The sequence below is a fragment of the Hemiscyllium ocellatum genome, chromosome 10 (assembly GCF_020745735.1).
Source record: "Hemiscyllium ocellatum isolate sHemOce1 chromosome 10, sHemOce1.pat.X.cur, whole genome shotgun sequence".
In the NCBI taxonomy this organism is placed as follows: domain Eukaryota; kingdom Metazoa; phylum Chordata; class Chondrichthyes; order Orectolobiformes; family Hemiscylliidae; genus Hemiscyllium; species Hemiscyllium ocellatum.
In genome coordinates this window covers 14775360-14793419 of record NC_083410.1, presented here as the reverse complement: position 1 = coordinate 14793419, position 18060 = coordinate 14775360, and the positions used below count along the sequence as shown (strand labels likewise).

At 38.8% G+C, this 18060-nt stretch overlaps 1 protein-coding gene across 2 annotated transcripts in view; it reads left to right on the top strand.

Annotated features, from left to right (window-relative positions):
* Nucleotides 1–18060, top strand: part of ttc13 (tetratricopeptide repeat domain 13) — a 62302-nt gene that overhangs the window by 17514 nt on the left and 26728 nt on the right. For both annotated transcript variants that reach the window (XM_060830807.1, XM_060830806.1), the window contains exons 4-11: nt 2613–2683; nt 3106–3171; nt 4401–4493; nt 4616–4732; nt 7998–8108; nt 9549–9631; nt 11461–11602; nt 14987–15161. In XM_060830807.1, coding sequence (XP_060686790.1) covers nt 2613–2683; nt 3106–3171; nt 4401–4493; nt 4616–4732; nt 7998–8108; nt 9549–9631; nt 11461–11602; nt 14987–15161 — 858 coding nt within the window. The remainder of the gene's footprint in view (nt 1–2612; nt 2684–3105; nt 3172–4400; nt 4494–4615; nt 4733–7997; nt 8109–9548; nt 9632–11460; nt 11603–14986; nt 15162–18060) is intronic.

Genomic DNA, 18060 nt, shown 5'->3' with positions numbered 1-18060 from the left:
GTGTAACCATCCAGTTGCCTCTTAAATGTCGCCAACGTGCCTGCTTCCACCACCTCTTCGAGCAATGCGTTCCATACTCCTACCGCACTCTGCGTGAAAACCTTCTCTTGCATGTCTCCCTTAAACTTCCCCCTCTCACTTTGAACCTGTCCCCCTTTGTAACTGCAACTTCAAACCTGAGAAAAACCTTCTGGCCTTATCTATGCCTGTCATAATTTTGTAGACTTCTATCAGGTTTTTTGTCAGCCACCGTCTTTCCAATAAAAACAATCCTAGTCTTCTTAATCTTTCTTCATAGCTAATGCCCTTGAGACCGGATAACATCCTGGTAAACCTTCTCTGCATCTTGTCGAAAGCTTCCATGTCCTTCTGGTTGTGTAGCGACCAAAACTGCACAGTATTCCAAATGTGGCTGAACAAGGGTTTTATATAGCAGCAAAAAAAGAGAGTTCATCAGATTAAATAGGCCCTAGTGGGAATGTTTGTTTATAAATATTTTCAAATAATTTATTCAGACGTGTTATAACACACCTTTGGAGCAGATAGGACTTGAACAAAAGCCTCCTGACTCAGAGGTTGAGACATGACTACCTTTCCACAAGAGCAGTGGCCCATTTGGGTTCAGCTGTGCTGTCGTTGTTCACTGTTGATCATCTGTGATATATTTGGACAAATGATGATCAAAAAGTTGCAGAAACCATGACGCAATTAGAAAGAAAGGTAGTTTTGCAACATACCTTTTCTCTTTGCTCACTTCCATCTCTGTAATCTCTCGAAGGATAGTTTCATAAACATGGGTCACTTTTTTTATATCTGTCCCAAGTGGCCAATGCTAACATTTGAACTTCAGCAGTGAAGCCTATCTAGTTGAGCTACTTGGGGTACCAAATGTACTCATTAGCCATGTTGCATTTACATCCTTGTTGAGGTTGTTAGATAGTGAACAAGAAGCATTGCTCCTGCCTTAATTTGGCAATCAAAGTTGGCATTGTTTCTGTCAATCAGCCCTCTGCATGAGAAAGGAAGTATTCTTAGACTTTTGTATATTGCATTCAATGAACGAATGTTGCCATTAATGGCTTTTCTGATCTGACCGACATAAAGAGCTCAATATTTTGCTTGTTTTGAATGTGTGAATATTAGTGACTTTGTTGGGATCTTGTCTCCTGTATTAAGCCTGTGTTTCCAGAACACTCTGAAATTGCTCAATTGCTGAATTTTTAAATTGATGACTGTGACAGCTGTTAATATTTACTTGTAGTTTTTAAACAAGGTGCTAATCTTGAATTCATGTGTGTTAAATACTCCTCCCTCATGCATTGCATTCAGTAAGCTAGCTACATCAGTATTTAATTGCTTAAAAATAAAGATAAAGTAAGTTTTAAATATAATTATTATTTTAAGACATAGGAGTGGAAATTTGCCATTCAGCCCATTGTGTGTGCTATACCATTCAGTGGGATTGTGGCTGAGCTGATAATCCTCAGCTCCATGATTGCCTTATTCCCACAACCTTTGATTACCTCACTGATCAGAAATTTGTGTAGCTCAGCCTTAAATAGGTTTAACAAATCAGCCTCTTAAAGCATTCTGCAGTAAACAATTTCATAGATTTCCTACTCTCTGAAAGAAAAAAATCCTCTGCATCTCTGTTTTAAATGGACGACCCCTTAGTCCAGTTATGTCCTTTGGTTCTTGACTCTCTCACTTTCTGCCTTTACTCTTGTCAAGTTTTTTGAGCAGCTTGTATGTTTCAATAAGGTTGCCTTGCATTCTTCTGAACTCCAATGAGTACACCCCAACCCACTCAATCTTTCCTCATAATAGAGTCCTTACCTATTCAAGATTAACTTTGTGAGACTTCTCTGGACTTCCTCCAGTGCAGGTATACCTTTCCTTAGGTAAGGGAACCAAAACTGTTCACAGTATTCCAGGTGTGGTCTAACTAGTCCTTGAATAATGTAAGAAAGACCACCTTGTTTTTATATTCTGTTCCTTTTGAAATAAAAGCCAACAGTCCATTGGCCTTACCTTTTATCTGCTGAAGTCAGATGCTAATTTTTTTGTGACTTATGTAAAAGGTATCCCCATCTTCTCTGCTGTAGCTTTCTGTTGTCTTTCTTGATTTAAATAATATTGACTCCTCTATTCTTCCTGCCATAAAGCATAACCTCACATTTTACAACATTATATTTCACCCGCCAAGATTTTGCCCCTTCACTTAACCCTCTCAGTCATCCTCAGCATTTACCTTTCCATCTAGTTTTATGTCAACTGCAAACCTGGCTCACTCATATATAGTAGAAATAACTGAGGCCCCGGCACTGATTCTTCCACTAATTATAGGTTGCCCCTTTGAAATTCCCACTTACCTCAACTGTCTGTCTTCTGTTAGGTAGCCAATCCTCTATCCATGCTAGTTTACTATCTCCAACATCTGGGCTGTTATCTTAGTTTTTGATATGGTATCTTACACTTTCTGGAAATTCACATATGTTACAGGTACTGCATCCCCTTCATTTCTTTGGAAATGAACTGCAGCATCCCTCAGATTATGACTCATTTTTAAGTTAATGTATATTTAATTAAGTTACTCCATCTTTATTTCTCAGCATTTGGCTATGCCTTAATTGGAAACAACTTGTATGATGAAGCAATTAAACACTTTTCAGTACTGCTACAGGTATGTACATTTTATGAAAACTACAACAAAACTGTAAATCTCGTTTTAGTCTCATGTGTATTTATGTGCCATTTTTTTTTCTCCATAAGTCTAGCTTGTGAATTAGATTCTTAACATGTGGGGACTGAGTAATAGGATATTTGCTACTGAGCCAATATTGAACGTCTCATGAATTTTGCACATATTCCGTATCTTTTTTAAAAATCTGACTTTGGAAAATTAGGGCATAGGCATTGAATGCTTCCCTCTGACAGGACAAGTAAATATATATATTCACTTTAAATATACCATTTGTGGAATAACACTGAAAATATAGTGAGTCATAATGGTACAACAGGTGTAGCACTGTACAGATGCACATTTGTTTGACATAACTATATTCATAATACTTGTCTTTCCTTTATTTTGATGCCTGAGAATAGGGAAACCCAGAATTAGTCGGTGCTATCTACGGAAGGGGAATAGCATATGGAAAGAAGGGTCTACAGGTCAGTATTCAATTCCGATTAAAGTCTGAGGTATGATTTGTGAGAACTTGTGATATTTCTATGAATTTATTGCAAGATTTAATCTTTATTTAGAAGTTGTGAATGAGTTTTATGCAAGCCCAGAAGATTGATCTGTTGATAAAGTGTGATAAACTTAAGCTATTTATACCACTTGTTGTTTGTTAATGATTGGCCACCATCTCCCAAGATGATTTCAGAAATGTAAGCATACAGGAGAGGAAATTACTGACCAAAATTACATGACTGGAATTTGATATATGACACAACCTATTCATGCTGATGTTTCTGCTATACTTCACCTGGGCATCCTCTTATCTTTCCTAGACCAAATCATCGTCGTCACCATCTATTCACTTCTTCCTCATATGCCTGGCTTGTTTCTCCTTAAAAGCTTTTGCATTATTCACTTCAATCACATTCGATGGTAGTGAGTTCCAAGTTGTCACCACTCTTGGAAGAAAGAAGTTCCTTACGGTTTCCCTTTTGGATTTGTTGGTGATTACCTCCTATTGATGACCTCGAATTATGATTAGATTCGATTAGATTACTTACAGTGTGGAAACAGGCCCTTCGGCCCAACAAGTCCACACTGACCCGCCGAAGCGCAACCCACCCATACCCCTACATTTGCCCCTTACCTAACACTACGGGCAACTTAGCATGGCCAATTCACCTGACCCGCACATCTTTGGACTGTGGGAGGAAACCGGAGCACCCGGAGGAAACCCACGCAGACACGGGGAGAACGTGCAAACTCCACACAGTCAGTCGCCTGAGTCGGGAACTGAACCTGGGTCTCGGGCGCTGTGAGGCAGCAGTGCTAACCACTGTGCCACCGTGCCACCCACCCATGCTTTTCCCCATAGGAGAAGACACTCTGTCTGAACCAACTCTGTTAGATCTGTTCAGAATTTTAATGACCTCTATTTAGTTCTCTCTGCAGAACTCTTTAAATGTGGTTGAACAGAAGTTTGATATATGTTTAGCAGACATTTGTTACTTTATTATCCCTCTAAAAATGAAACTTAACACTTGCTTATCTTTAGCATTACTTTGGTATATTTGTACTCTGGTCCCATTGTTTTTTCCGTCAATAAGACTTGTGCCTTTCAAGCACTAAGTGACTGATTTATTCTTTCGACAAAATTCCATACATAATATTAATCTGTGTTAACTCACTTGTATTCAAGGTCACATTTGTATTTCAGGATATCAAAAATGCTGAGCTTGCACTCTTTGAGCTCAACAGAGTTATAACCTTAGAACCAAATGCACCTGAGGTATTTGAGCAGAGAGCAGAGGTAAGATTTGTTTTGGTTCATTGTCTTAATTATAGTTCTGACATGCTTGTTGTCATGAAAAGCAATTAGGGTGGTTTATGTGCACATTGTGATACTGGTATCCCTGTTTTCTAATTTGGCAGATTCTGTCTCCCCTGGGTCGAATCAGTGAAGCTTTGAATGATCTCAGCAGGGCCATTCAGTTGCGCCCAACAGCACGTCTGTACAGGCATCGAGGCACTCTTCACTTCATATCTGAGGTATGTGCATAGATAATGATGTTTGCTGTTGTTAGCAGTAATTATTGTATTACAGTAACAACCTAAGAACCCAGCCATACAAATTGAATTTTGTAAGGAGTGTTTGTTACATCACAAGGTTATATTTCTACAATGGTAGCTAAAATGAGGGTTTAAACCTGCAGTCAAGCAGAAAGGGAGCTCATGAAAATAAATAAGATGTTGGAGCATTTAGAAAGGGTAAAACCAGATTACTGTTTGATTCTGTGAAGTGATGAGCATAAATGATAGTTGACGAGACACATTAAAGCCAAACTCTTGAGGCAGATAATTTTTTATACGCTTGCTGAAACATTTAGCAGATCCATAGGCAAGCCTACTGGTTGAATCAACTGATTCAAGTAATGAATAAGTTAATCATATAGAGCTGGTGTCCCCATACCTGATCATGGATCTGTGCTAAATTAACTGCTCTTAGCTGAAAAGGTAGTGAGATTATTATATTTGGTATAGTGCCTTTTGTGAATGGGAAGTTGGTCAGATATGCACTTGTTATCACCATCCAAACATTGTGACTACAAGTGCATGGCTATACATCAGTTTCCTGTAAAGAAATACCAGAAAAACACAGTCTATCTTGATACTTGATGAACTACTGAATCACAACTAGTAAAAGTGTAGCTATAACTCATAAATGAATTAACGACCTTGTGAAAGGGAGTGGAGAGAGAAATTTGTATGTGAGTGAGTACACTTTATTACTGGTAGATGTAAATGTCTTAGACCATAAGACATAGCAGGAGCAAGCCAATTCAGCCCATTGAATCTGCTCCACTGTTTGAGATCATGGCTGATTTGATCACTCAGGAATCCACTTTTCTAGCTTTTCTCCTTAATACCTGATTCCCTTACTGATTTGAAATCTAGGATAAAGCGAAGACTGAGGATATTGGAGATCAAAGTTGAAGAGTATGATGCTGGAAAAGTACAACTAACTGGTCAGGCAGCATTCGAGGAGTAGGAGAATCGACGTTTCAGGCATAAGCCTGCTCCTCGAATGCTGCCTGCCCGGCTATGCTTTTTCAGCACCACACTGATTAGAAATCAGTCTGTATCAGCCTTGAATGTACTTATGGCTGCAGAGGCTGAGTCACTGTGTAAAGAATTCCACAAATTCACTACTCTCCAAGAAATTCCTCCTCATCTGTATTTTAAATGGGTGGTGTCTTATTCTGAGATTATGCCCTTTGATCCTCGACCTTCCCAGAAGGGGAAACAACCTTTCAGCATTGATCCTGTCAAGTCCCCTAAGCAACTTGCACATTTCATTAGGTTGCCTCTCCTTTTTCTGAACTCCAAGCAGTATAAGTCCAGTCTACTCCATTTCCTCTCATAAGGCTTTCCCTCCATACCTGATTTCAACCGACTGAAGTTTTTCTGGACTGTCTTCAATCCTGGTCTGTATCTTTCCTTACATAAGGGCCCATAAATGTTCACAATATTCCAGTTGAATCTCTCTAGTTCAAGGAAGATGTTCCAATGTTTACACTTCATTCCATTTGAAATAAAAGCCAACATTACATTTGACTTCTCGATCACCCTGTGAACATGTATGCTAGCTTTTTGTGCTTTATGCATGAAGACTCCCAAATCCTGTTTGCTGTTGTTTTCTGAAGTCTTTCTCCACTTCAATAATAATCAGGTTCTCTATTCTTCCTGCTAAATTGCATTATCTATCACTTTCCCACATTCTATTCTATCTGCCACTTTTTTTGCCCATTTGCTTAATTTGTTTATATCCCTCTGTAGATGGTCGAGTACATACCTTTGCAACTATTTTGGACATCCATACACTTGACTATTGTACAGTTACTTTGTCATCCAGGTGATTAATATATATTGTAATTGTGGCTCAGCACTAATCCCTATAACCCTTCATTCATTAATGGTGCATCCTGAACATGACGCCTTATCTCTGTTCCCTATCCTGTAATAATTAACCAATCCTCTATTCATGTTAATGTACTATTTTCAACACCATGGGCTCTTAGCTTAATAAGCAACCTAACACGTGATACCTTTTCAAACATCTGAAAATATAAATATTTTACATCCACTGCTGCCCCTTTAGCTATCTGTCACTTCCTCAAAGAATTCTCATATATTTCTCAGGCATGAATTCCCCTTAAAGCCGTGATAACTCTACTTGATCGTATTATGCATTTCTAATTGCTCTGCTATTACATCCTTTATAATGTACTCTTAACATTTCTCAATAGCAGACATTGAGCTAACTGGCAGGCCCAGTTTCAATCCCACCTGCTCCAGAGGTGTGTAATATCATCTCTAACGAGGTTGATTTGAGCATATCTTTTTTTTTTAATCTCCTTTCCTTATTTTTACATAAAGGTGTTAAGTTGGCAGTTTTCTAATCTGGAACTTTTCCAGAATCTATGGATTCCAGTGCATCAACTATCTCTGAAGCTCCTTCTTTTACTCTCCTAGGATGCATCCCATCAAGTCCTTAGAGGAGCTTTTACTTGATATCTGGAATGAGTGGGTTGTCTCATGAGGACAGGTTTGATATGCTGGGCTTGTTTCCGCTGGAGTTTACAAGTGAGGGATGACTTAACTGGTGTAGAAGATTCTGAATAGTTCTGACAAGGTGGACATGGGAGGGATGTTACCTTTTGTTCGTAAGTCCAGAACCAAAGGATATTGTTTTAAAATTAGTGGTTGCTGTTTTATGACAGAATTTTGGGAGAATATTTTTCCTCCGGGTTAATAACTCCCTGCCTTGGAAAGTAGTGGAAGCAGGAGTCTCTGATCCTCTTCAGGGCAAGGTTGATAATCTTAGGAAGGGGAATCTGATGTAGATGGGAATATGGAATGCAAGGCACAAACAGATCAGCCATGATCTTGCTGAATGATCGAGCAGGCTAAAGTGGCCAAGTGGTCTATTCTCCCCCTATTTTGTATTTTTGTGCACTTAAGAGAATGTATTGAAAGAATTGGTGTTTTTATTGACATAAATAGGTCCTAGGGCAACTTGATATTTTTCCTTTTTCCCTTTCCACATGGCACCTGTCCTTATATCGAAGGCATGACTGATCTACAGTGTGCACTCCATCACACTAAACTCTGTAATTAAGGAAATTAGTATTTGATATGTTTGGATAATCAACTTGGAAGAATAGTTATGTTACCACGTTTTTTTAAAAAAAACTTTGGTTTTATTTCTAAGTTTTAAGTAGGCTTCTAGCTTTTGTGTAATTATATCATTCAGGATTATGCAGCAGCACATGAAGATTTCCAGTTGTCTTTAGAAATGAAGAAATATCAACCAATTGCAATGCTGTACAAAGGTTTAACCTTCTATCACAGAGGTATGCTGAAGGTAAGTGTATTATGTAAGAATAAGGATATTGAACCAAATCCATCAATTTTATGTGTTTGAGAAATCCAGAATTACACGTGCTGCTGAGGTATTCACTTATAATTATACCTTTTAGATAGCTGACAGGTCATTTAAATTATTAAGTAGCAATATGTCCACAACTTGTGAGCTGTTCTCTGGAGAACAGAATTGACCTACTGGGATGCAAGAGTGATAAACTTCCATCTATAAAAGTTGGTGTCTATCCTTCCAGGGTCTTAACTGCTGGATCAATTCATTGTCCTGCATTGTTTTGTTTTCCCCTCAAGCTGATTGAAATCTAATCTCCCTTGCAGATTTTGAAGGAACTGTATATCTAAGTACAGAGGAACCTCGACTGTCCAAAGGACGTGAGTGGGAAGTATTTCGTTTGGATAATTAAATTCCGGATATTTGAATGCTGGCAAACGTAGTTTAGCCAAGCATTGAGACCTTGCGATCTTGTGAGATAATCCAATATTTGGGTACTCGAAAGTCGGATAATCGAGGTTCATCTGTAATGAGACAGTATCTGGAAGTTAAAGTTATACATATTTTTATTTTCTGGAGCCATTATCTCTCATATATATATTTACTGATTTTGCAGAAATGCTATTTCATGTATTTTTGATGCAATACTTCCACAGCTTCTCTACCAAGACCACAAGAAAAATTACCAGAAGGATTATGTAAATAACCCTTGAGTATTGAAATGTTAGTACTTGGGGATGTAAAATTCCTTGTTTACTCCATAGCTCACAGAAAGATTGCTTGTAAGTGAACTTAAGATGAAGCCTCAGAATCTGGTGCAGCACATTTTGTTGTATTGACCCTTCCTGGTTTAATGAGCATTAGCTCTTTCCTTTCTTAGAATTCAACCACTGACTGCATCTGGAGGCTACATTTAAGGCGATACTTAGAGCATTTCTCCAACAGTCTCCTTCAGCTCCGTGCAATTCTTATGATTGACAGAGGGAGTTCACATTTAGGATTGACATTTTACTAATTTGCGCTACAGTGTGTTGAGGCTCAGTACTCTGGGCCACAGTGTTGCTTTTGGTATATTAAAATATAGGAGAAAGTGAGGACTGCAAGTGTTGGAGATCAGAGTTGAGAGCGTGGTGCTGGAAAAGCACTGCAGCACATCAGTAAAGATGAAGGGCTTATGCAGTAAACGTCGATTCTCCTGCTCCTCGGATGCTGGCTGACCTGCTGTGCTTTTCCAGCATCACACTCGACTGTATAGTAAAATATATCCTGTTCTTGTAGTGAGTAGTATCAATTACTTGCGGTTTGTGATCAGCTAATTGATTGATCTAAATAAGGATTTAGAGAAAATTCTGCTGTAAAGTAGGCACTTTGTATTTGTTTCACGTGATTAGTTTGTAAAATAAATCCTGTTTTTGTTCTTTGCTCTTGTAGGAAGCAATTGATACATTTAAAGATGCCATTAAACTCAAAACAGATTTTACGGATGCATATAGAAGTCTGGGCCAAGCCTACAGGTTTGTTTAGTTTTAGTTTTGGTGGGAAAGGGGACTGAGAAATTCCGTTCTTAGTTGATTTTTAGTCACTAAATTGGAACAAATGTGAGGGTACAGACCAACAACAAGAGACTTCTGTAATTTGATCTGCTGGTAGGATTGTTAGACTAGCTTACTCCTCCATTGACTCTTCGATGATATTACAGAAAATTGCTTTAGCTGGAGCAGGGCCTTCAGCATTTTGTAGCTAATTTTTCAAGAGTGCAAAGTCTAAGATCTGCAACATTTTTCGAAAACATCAATCTGCATTTTTTTTTTGCCCTCCTTATTCATTTACTCATTTGTGTCCAGTTTGTGTTTTATTTCATATGTTCAAGCAGTAGCTTTTACCGTCAAAGGTTGGCATTTATTGCCCTTCCCTAACAGCCCTCTCACAGGCAGTGATGAGACTTTTTGACAATGGAGTGGCTTGCCAATCCATTTCACATGGCAGTTATGAATCAACCATATGGCTGTATGTCAGCATTCAAATGGGCTAGATTGGGTAAGGTCAGCAGATTTCACTCCCCAGAGATGTTAGTGAACTATTGGATGCTGTGACAATCTGGTAGTCACGTGGACGCCACCTTCTTTTTCATCCATTAACCAAATTTTCTGCTGAGATTTGAATACATGTCACAGGGTCATTAACCCACCGCACTGGATTCTACTGTGACAACATAACCACTGTTATGGTTTTTGACTCTCTACTCCACAGGGGGATCATTTCTCGCTGTACTTGCAGTTTTCTTACCAAACTGAAATAATTCAACCTTCAAATTATTATTTTAGTGATCTACATAAATGCAACTCTTCCACGCAGATGTTCAAAGTGAGCATCTAAGCTCCACATATGATATCCTTCACATTCATTGTTTGGGTTAGAATGTGTCAGATTTTAATGCTTTTCCTTCGAGAAGTCTGGCCTAGATTAAGGCAATGAAATACTTTTGTATTCTGGATAAAAGAACACTTTACTAATTACCACGTTAGTCAAAACTGAGTGAAATTTGTAGTTCCCTCATGATTGTTTGCAATATTTTCTGCTCCCTTTGCAAGTGGTGAACGAGAGGTGTGTCCATTTTTATGGAATGTTTGGGTACAAGGTGAGACCACAGTTCAGCTTGAGCACATAGCTGTTTGTTAGTCCAACTATTTTTCTCTGTTTTCCTGGCACATTGGACTTGAAAGTTTTGTTCTGCAATCTTGAGACACTGTTGAATGAGGATTTAGCCTACACCGTTAAAACTGAAAGAAGATAAGTAAAGATTGATTGATGTTGAGCATGCGAGTGAACTTGACAATTTTCCAAGCTGGCTATGAGTGGGACTCTATTTCAGCCTAAGTACACTATGAAGAATTATTAGAATGTCACGTTCTGGTGCCATTTATAGAGTGTCCATTGAGTGATGCAGGCATAGTAAGAGTTATACTACTAGCTCCTTGTTGCTTGCTAGCCACCAGCCTGTGCTTTTATCTAATAGTTGACTTGCCATTAAGAATTCAGAATGTATTTGAGAAGGGATTGTTTTAAACTTCAGTGCCATTTGGAATTCAATTAAAGCCAGCATGAAGGTGGTAAACACCTCTCTTCTGCATTATTCAGATAGCATGATCCCTAATTTAACCTTCAGTGTTTGTCTTTCTCCAAACTCATTAATTTGTATTAACAAATGCTGCTTAATATGACTGGAAAACTGTCTTAATTGACATTACTTATTCATGATGGGCAAGTTTACTAGTGTTAATTGTGGGGAAAAGTTGGCATGTGAGGCTGATGCATTCTATTGTAATACTGTATTCTTCTACAGAGAATTGGGTGATTTTGAAGCAGCTATGGAAAGTTTCCAAAAGGCCTTAATATTGAATCAGAACCACATTCAGTCCCTTCAGTTGAGAGGAATGATGCTTTATCATCATGGCAGTGTCCAGGATGCTTTGACTGACTTTAAGGTATGCGATATTCCTAGAGGTTTTCCAATTAATATTAAAAGGTTTTTCAGATTCATTTCTCCTCCCACTCAGTCATACAATTCCTACAGTGCAGAAAAAAGCCAGTTAGCTTATTGAGTCTGCAATGATCCTTTGTCGAGCATGCCAGCCAGATCTGCACCCATTTGCCATGGCTAATACACTTAACCTGCACATTCTTGGGCATTACAAGGCAATTTTGTAGCATGACCAACCGACAAAACCTGCACATCTTTGGACTGTGGGAGGAAACCAGAGCATGTGTGGAAAACCCACCGGGGAGAACATACAAACTCGACACAGATGGTTGCTCATGGCTGGAATTGAACCTGAGTCCCTGGTGCTGTGAGATGGCAGTGCTAACCACTGTGCCACCATGCTGATGTACTTTTTGACATTTACTCAGGGTTGGAGAAATTGGAAGGTATTTGACTTTCTCTCGTGTATCAATGCTGCTCTTAATATTTATGAACCAACCAGAATTTTTTGTGATTTTTTTTTCTTTTCCTTTTTTAATGTAGGTGTGAGCTTACATTGGCATTTGACAACAGAGCAGTCAAAACCATAATTGTCTTGTAAACAAAAAAATTGACCCAAAAGTTGGCATGTATCTAGTTTGTTTTTCTAATTCACAATGAAGAGCTAGCTAGTCCCAACAAGCCTATGTATGTGCATTAACCCAGACATTAAACACAGTCTAGCTATATCATTCTATATCAAAAAAAGGTCCCTTACTTCCCTGTTAAACTATCAGATTGTTGTGCATCGCTATGGTTTTAACCCTCACTCTCCCCTTCCTACTTCTCCAAGAGTCCAGCTAGTGGAGTTGTCAGTTCACATTCCTACCACAAGTCACTGAAAATAGCTTGACTCTAGGATTGTTGGTGTGAAGTTTAGCAGTGTACTCTGCCGCTTCCAGTGTGTTATGGTCTCAACTCTGTTAATCATTGTACCAGTTTCTACTCCCATTTCAGTAAACTGCTCCAAAACCATGCTGCTTCAAATTTGGAACCTCTCATTCCATTGCAGGTATTTCATGTGTCTAACCAGTTGCTTATACTGCATATTTCGGCTTTCTTTGAATCTCTTGAACCATGAATGCTGTTTCATCCTCTGACTGTAATACTATATCTGGTTTATGTTTGAAGCACGGGTGAAGTGTCTTCTCTTCTAAGAATTGCTGTATATTTTAAATGTTTGTGAAGATCTATCTACTGTTCTTTCAAACACTCCTAATTAATCATATTGATTTCATACTGCAATCATTAGATGCTGGAATGGTATGTTGTTCTCTACAGTGGCTGCACAAGTGCCAGACAGACCTTGCATCAAGAGAGGCCCTGATCATGTCCACATAACAGTGAATAGCATTGCTATTTCTGAATTGCCCACTTTCAACTTGATGGGGACTGCCAGTGACCAGAAACAACCAGAGCAGCTGTATAATTACTCCACCTATAAAAGCATATAGGAGGTTGGGAATTCAGAGCAAGTAACTAGGCTCTTGATTCCCCAGAGTCTGTCCACGTGCAAGGCATGCATGTGATGGAATGGTCTCCCATTGCCTGGATAAGTGAATCTCCAACAACACAAAAAAAAGTTTGATGCCCTCCAGGGCAAAGCAGTCTGTCCGGTGGCATCACATTGATCATCTTAACGTCTTTCACTCCTGAAGCATGGGAGCAGCAGTGTGTAACATCTACAGTACGCAATGCAGCAACTCGCCAAGGGTCCTTTGGTAACACTGCCTACGTTCACGACCTTTATAACCAAGATGAATGAGGGCAGTAGATGCATGTGAACACTACCACAGCACGTTTTCCTCCTCTGTCATTTCTTTACTCTCCGAGTCAAAATTATGAAATTCTCTTCCGAGCAATACCAAGGTCAATGTAAACCACATAGCCAACAATTCGAGAACGTAGCAAAACACACAGTTCGTAGGCAATTAGGGACGCATGCACACCTTGACGTATTTGCCAAGGCTAGCTCCGTCATTTATGTGTGCATATGATCCCACTCGGCTTCAGACATCTCCTATGGGATTTGTTGGTTTTGCTGCTAAAATCCTAATTTGTCTCCAGCTATCTTATCGATTTGTACTAATTTAAATTGAATTAGATCACTGCTACCTATTGTTATGGACCAGATGAAATCCCCTCAAAATATGTTTAGATGATTTAGATCCTAACTTTTCCTTATGTTAAAGTCGTGTAAGGCTTTGCCTTTGAGATACAATTCGATTAGTCAAACTACTCAACTTTTAAGTGATACACACTTTATTTTAACTGTAGTGTAAAAACATAGACAAAATAAAAATAAAATAATTGCCTTAACTATGACGGCAATAACTATCAATGCTTCACAAAATAATAAACCACTTATTAATGTTCGAATATAGTAACATCCCTTAAACGCACTCTTGGCAAAGACAAATTCAGTAAAATATATTATCTCACATGCAATTCTAGCAGCAGGAAGACAGCCCCAGCTTTTAGTTGTAACAGAGAAAAGAATAAGAGCTTCCACATCCAGCTTCAAGACACCAGCAACTGCTGAAGACTAAAATTTAAAAGAAATTTGCTTCTTTGGGAGTTTCATGTCACCTATTCAGGCTGCTCCTGTTGTTCCAACTTTTTTTTTAAAAAAAATCCAAGGCCTCTCAAGCTGTTTTCTTTATTGGCTTTGAAGAATTCTGCTCATCACCTCTGTTTCAACCTTCAGTTTTCAAAAAAAAGCCAGAACAAAATGCACCTCTTAAAGCCATAGTGTCATCATATCTACCTCTTGTCTTATGCATATTCCAGCATATTGTCTATAAATGGTCCTCTCTCTCTTTCAACTACTTTTTTGTGTTTATAAAAATTTGGTTTTTTAAAGTGGTTAATTTTCTTTTCCTTACAGTTCATCCTTCTGCTTTTCAACCTACTGCATCCATTGACCTTCTCAAATTTGCTTCTTCACTGGTGTATATTGGAACTCGATCAGCCTGCATGTTTAGGTGCCCACTCATTGTTTTGGACTAATTGCAGCACAATCTTATCCTTTTATAGTCTTCTAGAAAACACATTATGTTCACTGAAAAATACACTCTGGGGATGACTGTTACTTTACGCCTTGAATTTGTCATGTGTTGCAAACTTCTTAGTGAAGGACTTCGGTTTTAATGTCACCTCTGCATATTTTCCCAATTTATCACTGTTCTCAATGCTGCTACTGCCCATTATTTGTGTAAATACTGAGAAAGAACTAGGGATCAGTTTAATATTGTTTAAATATCTATTTCTGCAAATACTATCATAGAATTTATGAAGTTTGAGAAACTAACTCAGTAAATGTGCTTGCTTTTTTTCAAAAAAAATGTAGGGGTGCCTGCAGTTGGAACCATACAATGAGGTTTGCCAGTACATGAGAGGCCTGGGCCACGTTGCTATGGGCCAGTTTTATGAGGGAATTAAAGCTCAGACTAAAGTGATGTTGAATGACCCACTTCCAGGTCAGAAAGCAAGTCCGGAGTTTCTCAAAGTGAAATACCTCAGAGGTGAGTTGCACTCTGTTATGCTTTAAGTCTAATTTTCCTGATATATTTTTTTGACAAGTACTTGCGATATTTTGAATATATTTCTCCCACCACATTGGGAATACTGAACAGATCTTTCATTCTAAGTAAATCATTTGAAATGTAGCTTAACCATCAGATCCATTGTATTCATTAAATGTTATGACACTTCTTCATTATAAAATTTGCTTGTTACAATATTCTTAGGAAATATATTATAATTCAAATAACTGAAGCTTTGTATGCTTTAAAGGAAAGCACTAATTCAATTCTTAAATAGGTGTGTAACATTTTTTTGAACTTTGGTGCTTTCACAATTGCCTGAAAGTGTTGATGAAAGAAATGGAGAGTAAGGTACCGAAAAAGGGCTCTTATTGCAGATGACTGGTTGATTATTTAACCTGGTTCTCAATTACATTTCGATACTTTGGGGAGAAAATGAGAAAGAAAGTAAGTGACAGCAGGAAAATGAGAAGGAGATGGTAGCTGATGTTGATTTGAGGTGAGGTGGTAATGTAGAATGGTGGTAATGTAATAATCTAGAACTTGAGGCTAATGTTCGAGGGACGAGTTGGAATCCCACCATGAAAGATAGTGAAATTCGATTTGATGAAAAATCTGGAATTAAAACTAGCTTAATGATGACTGTCTAACCACTTGATTGCAGGACAAATCTATTCGATTCACTAATATCCTTTTGGAGAAGGAGATCTATCATAATTGGAGTCTGGATGACATATGATCCTCATGTGGTTGACTCCTAACTGCCCCTTCTGCAAGGAGAGATGGATAACAAGTGCTGGCCTAGCCAGTGATAGCCACATTCCGTGAGCAAAGTTTTTCTTAAAAAAATTCCAGAAGACTTCTAAAGGCAATTGAATAGTAAAATATTTTAAGAGGAGGGGTGCAGCTGACTAGGGATCAGCAGATTGATCTACAAATGGATGAGGGTAAGATGAGTACTTTACCAAGGCAGAAGATATTGCCAAAGTTATAGTGAAGGAGGAGATAGTACGTGGGCTAAACATTGGTCGAGTTAGTATTTGAAAGGCTGGCAGGATACTAAGTTGTTATGTAATCGTACCTTAATACAGAGGGAAGTGACTTTGGAAATTGAAGAAGCACTGTCTGTAATCCTCTGATCCTTCTTAGAAATGGCAGCAGAATTGAGGGCTAGGAGATTAGCAAATGCTTACACCTTCATTAAGCAAATAGTAAAAGACTAAACCCAGCAACTATAGAACAGTCAATTTAACCTCAAAGGTAAGGAAAGGATAACTAAAGGCAATATTGACAATTCCTTGGGGACCAATTGTAGATTAATGAAGGAAAAACAACAAAAATTGGATAAGACAAACCAGTTGAGTTTAACTAACTTGATTATTTGTTGAGATAATAGGGTTGATGTGGTATATGTGAATAGGATTGTGGGAGACATAGCAGTTTGGATCAGTAATTGGCTTGCTGAAAGAAAACAGAGGGTTGTAGTTGATGGAACATGTTCATCTTGGTGTCCAGTTACTAGGGTTGGTGTTGGGTCCACTGCTGTTCATCACTTTTATAAATGACTTGGATCAGGGCTTAGAAGGGTGGGTTAGTAAATTTGCGGACGACACTAAGGTTGGTGGAGTTGTGGATAGTGACGAAGGATGTAGTAGGTTGCAGAGACACATAGATAGGATGCAGAGCTGGGCTGAGAGGTGGCAAATGGAGTTTAATGTGGACAAGTGTGAGGTGATACACTTTGGACGGAGTAATCGGAATGCAAAGTACTGGGCTCATGGTAAGATTCTTGGGAGTGTAGATGAGCACAGAGATCTTGATGTCCATGTACAGAGATCCCTGAAAGTTGCCACCTAGATTGACAGGGTTGTTAAGAAGGCATACAGTGTTTTGGCCTTTATTAATAGAGGGATTGAGTTCCGGAACCAGGAGGTTATGCTGCAGCTACAAAGCTCTGGTATGGCCACACTTGGAGTATTGTGTACAGTTCTGGTCACTGCATTATAAGAAGGATGTGGAAGCTTTGGAAAGGGTGCAGAGGAGATTTACTAGGATGTTGCCTGGTATGGAAGGAATGTCTTACGAGGAAAGGCTGAGGGCCTTGAGGCTGTTCTCGTTAGAGAGAAGAAGGTTGAGAGGTGACTTAATAGAGACATACAAGATAATCAGAGGGTTGGATAGGGTGGACAGGGAGAGCCTTTTTCCAAGTATGGAGACAGCAAACACAAGGGGACACAACTTTAAAGTGAGGGGAGATAGGTATAAGACAGATGTCAGAGGTAGTTTCTTGACTCAGTAGTAAGGGTATGGAATGCTTTGCCTGCGATGGTGGGAGATTCGCCAAGTTTAAGTGCATCAAAGTCGTCATTGAACTGGCATATGGACGTATGTGGAATAGTGTAGGTGGGATGGGCTTCAGATTAGTATGACAGGAAGGCGCAACATCGAGGGCTGAAGGGCCTGTACTGTGCTGTAAGGTTCTATGTTCTATATGTTCTATGTCCTGAAGAAATTTGTTGAAATTCCATGTATCAGACTTGCTAAAAAGTTAAAATTTGTGAAAAAGAAGGAAAAGTTGTAATATGGGGAGGAAGCTGAAGGGGCAGGACCGATGGAGAAAGTGGCTAACAGGAAATCCTGGGCATCATAAATTGAAGGCGCTTCATGAGGAATCTTTTGTATAACACTGGTTCAGCCCCAATTAGAATATTGTGTCCAATTCTTGGCATCACAATTTAGGCAGGGTGTGAGCGTTTTAGAGAAGATGCAAAAAAAAGTCAGGGCTCCAGGGATGATGAACTTCTAGAAGCTGGGCTGTTCTACTTGGAGAGGAGATTTGATAGAGATGTGTGTTTAAGCTATTTAATGCGGGCAATGA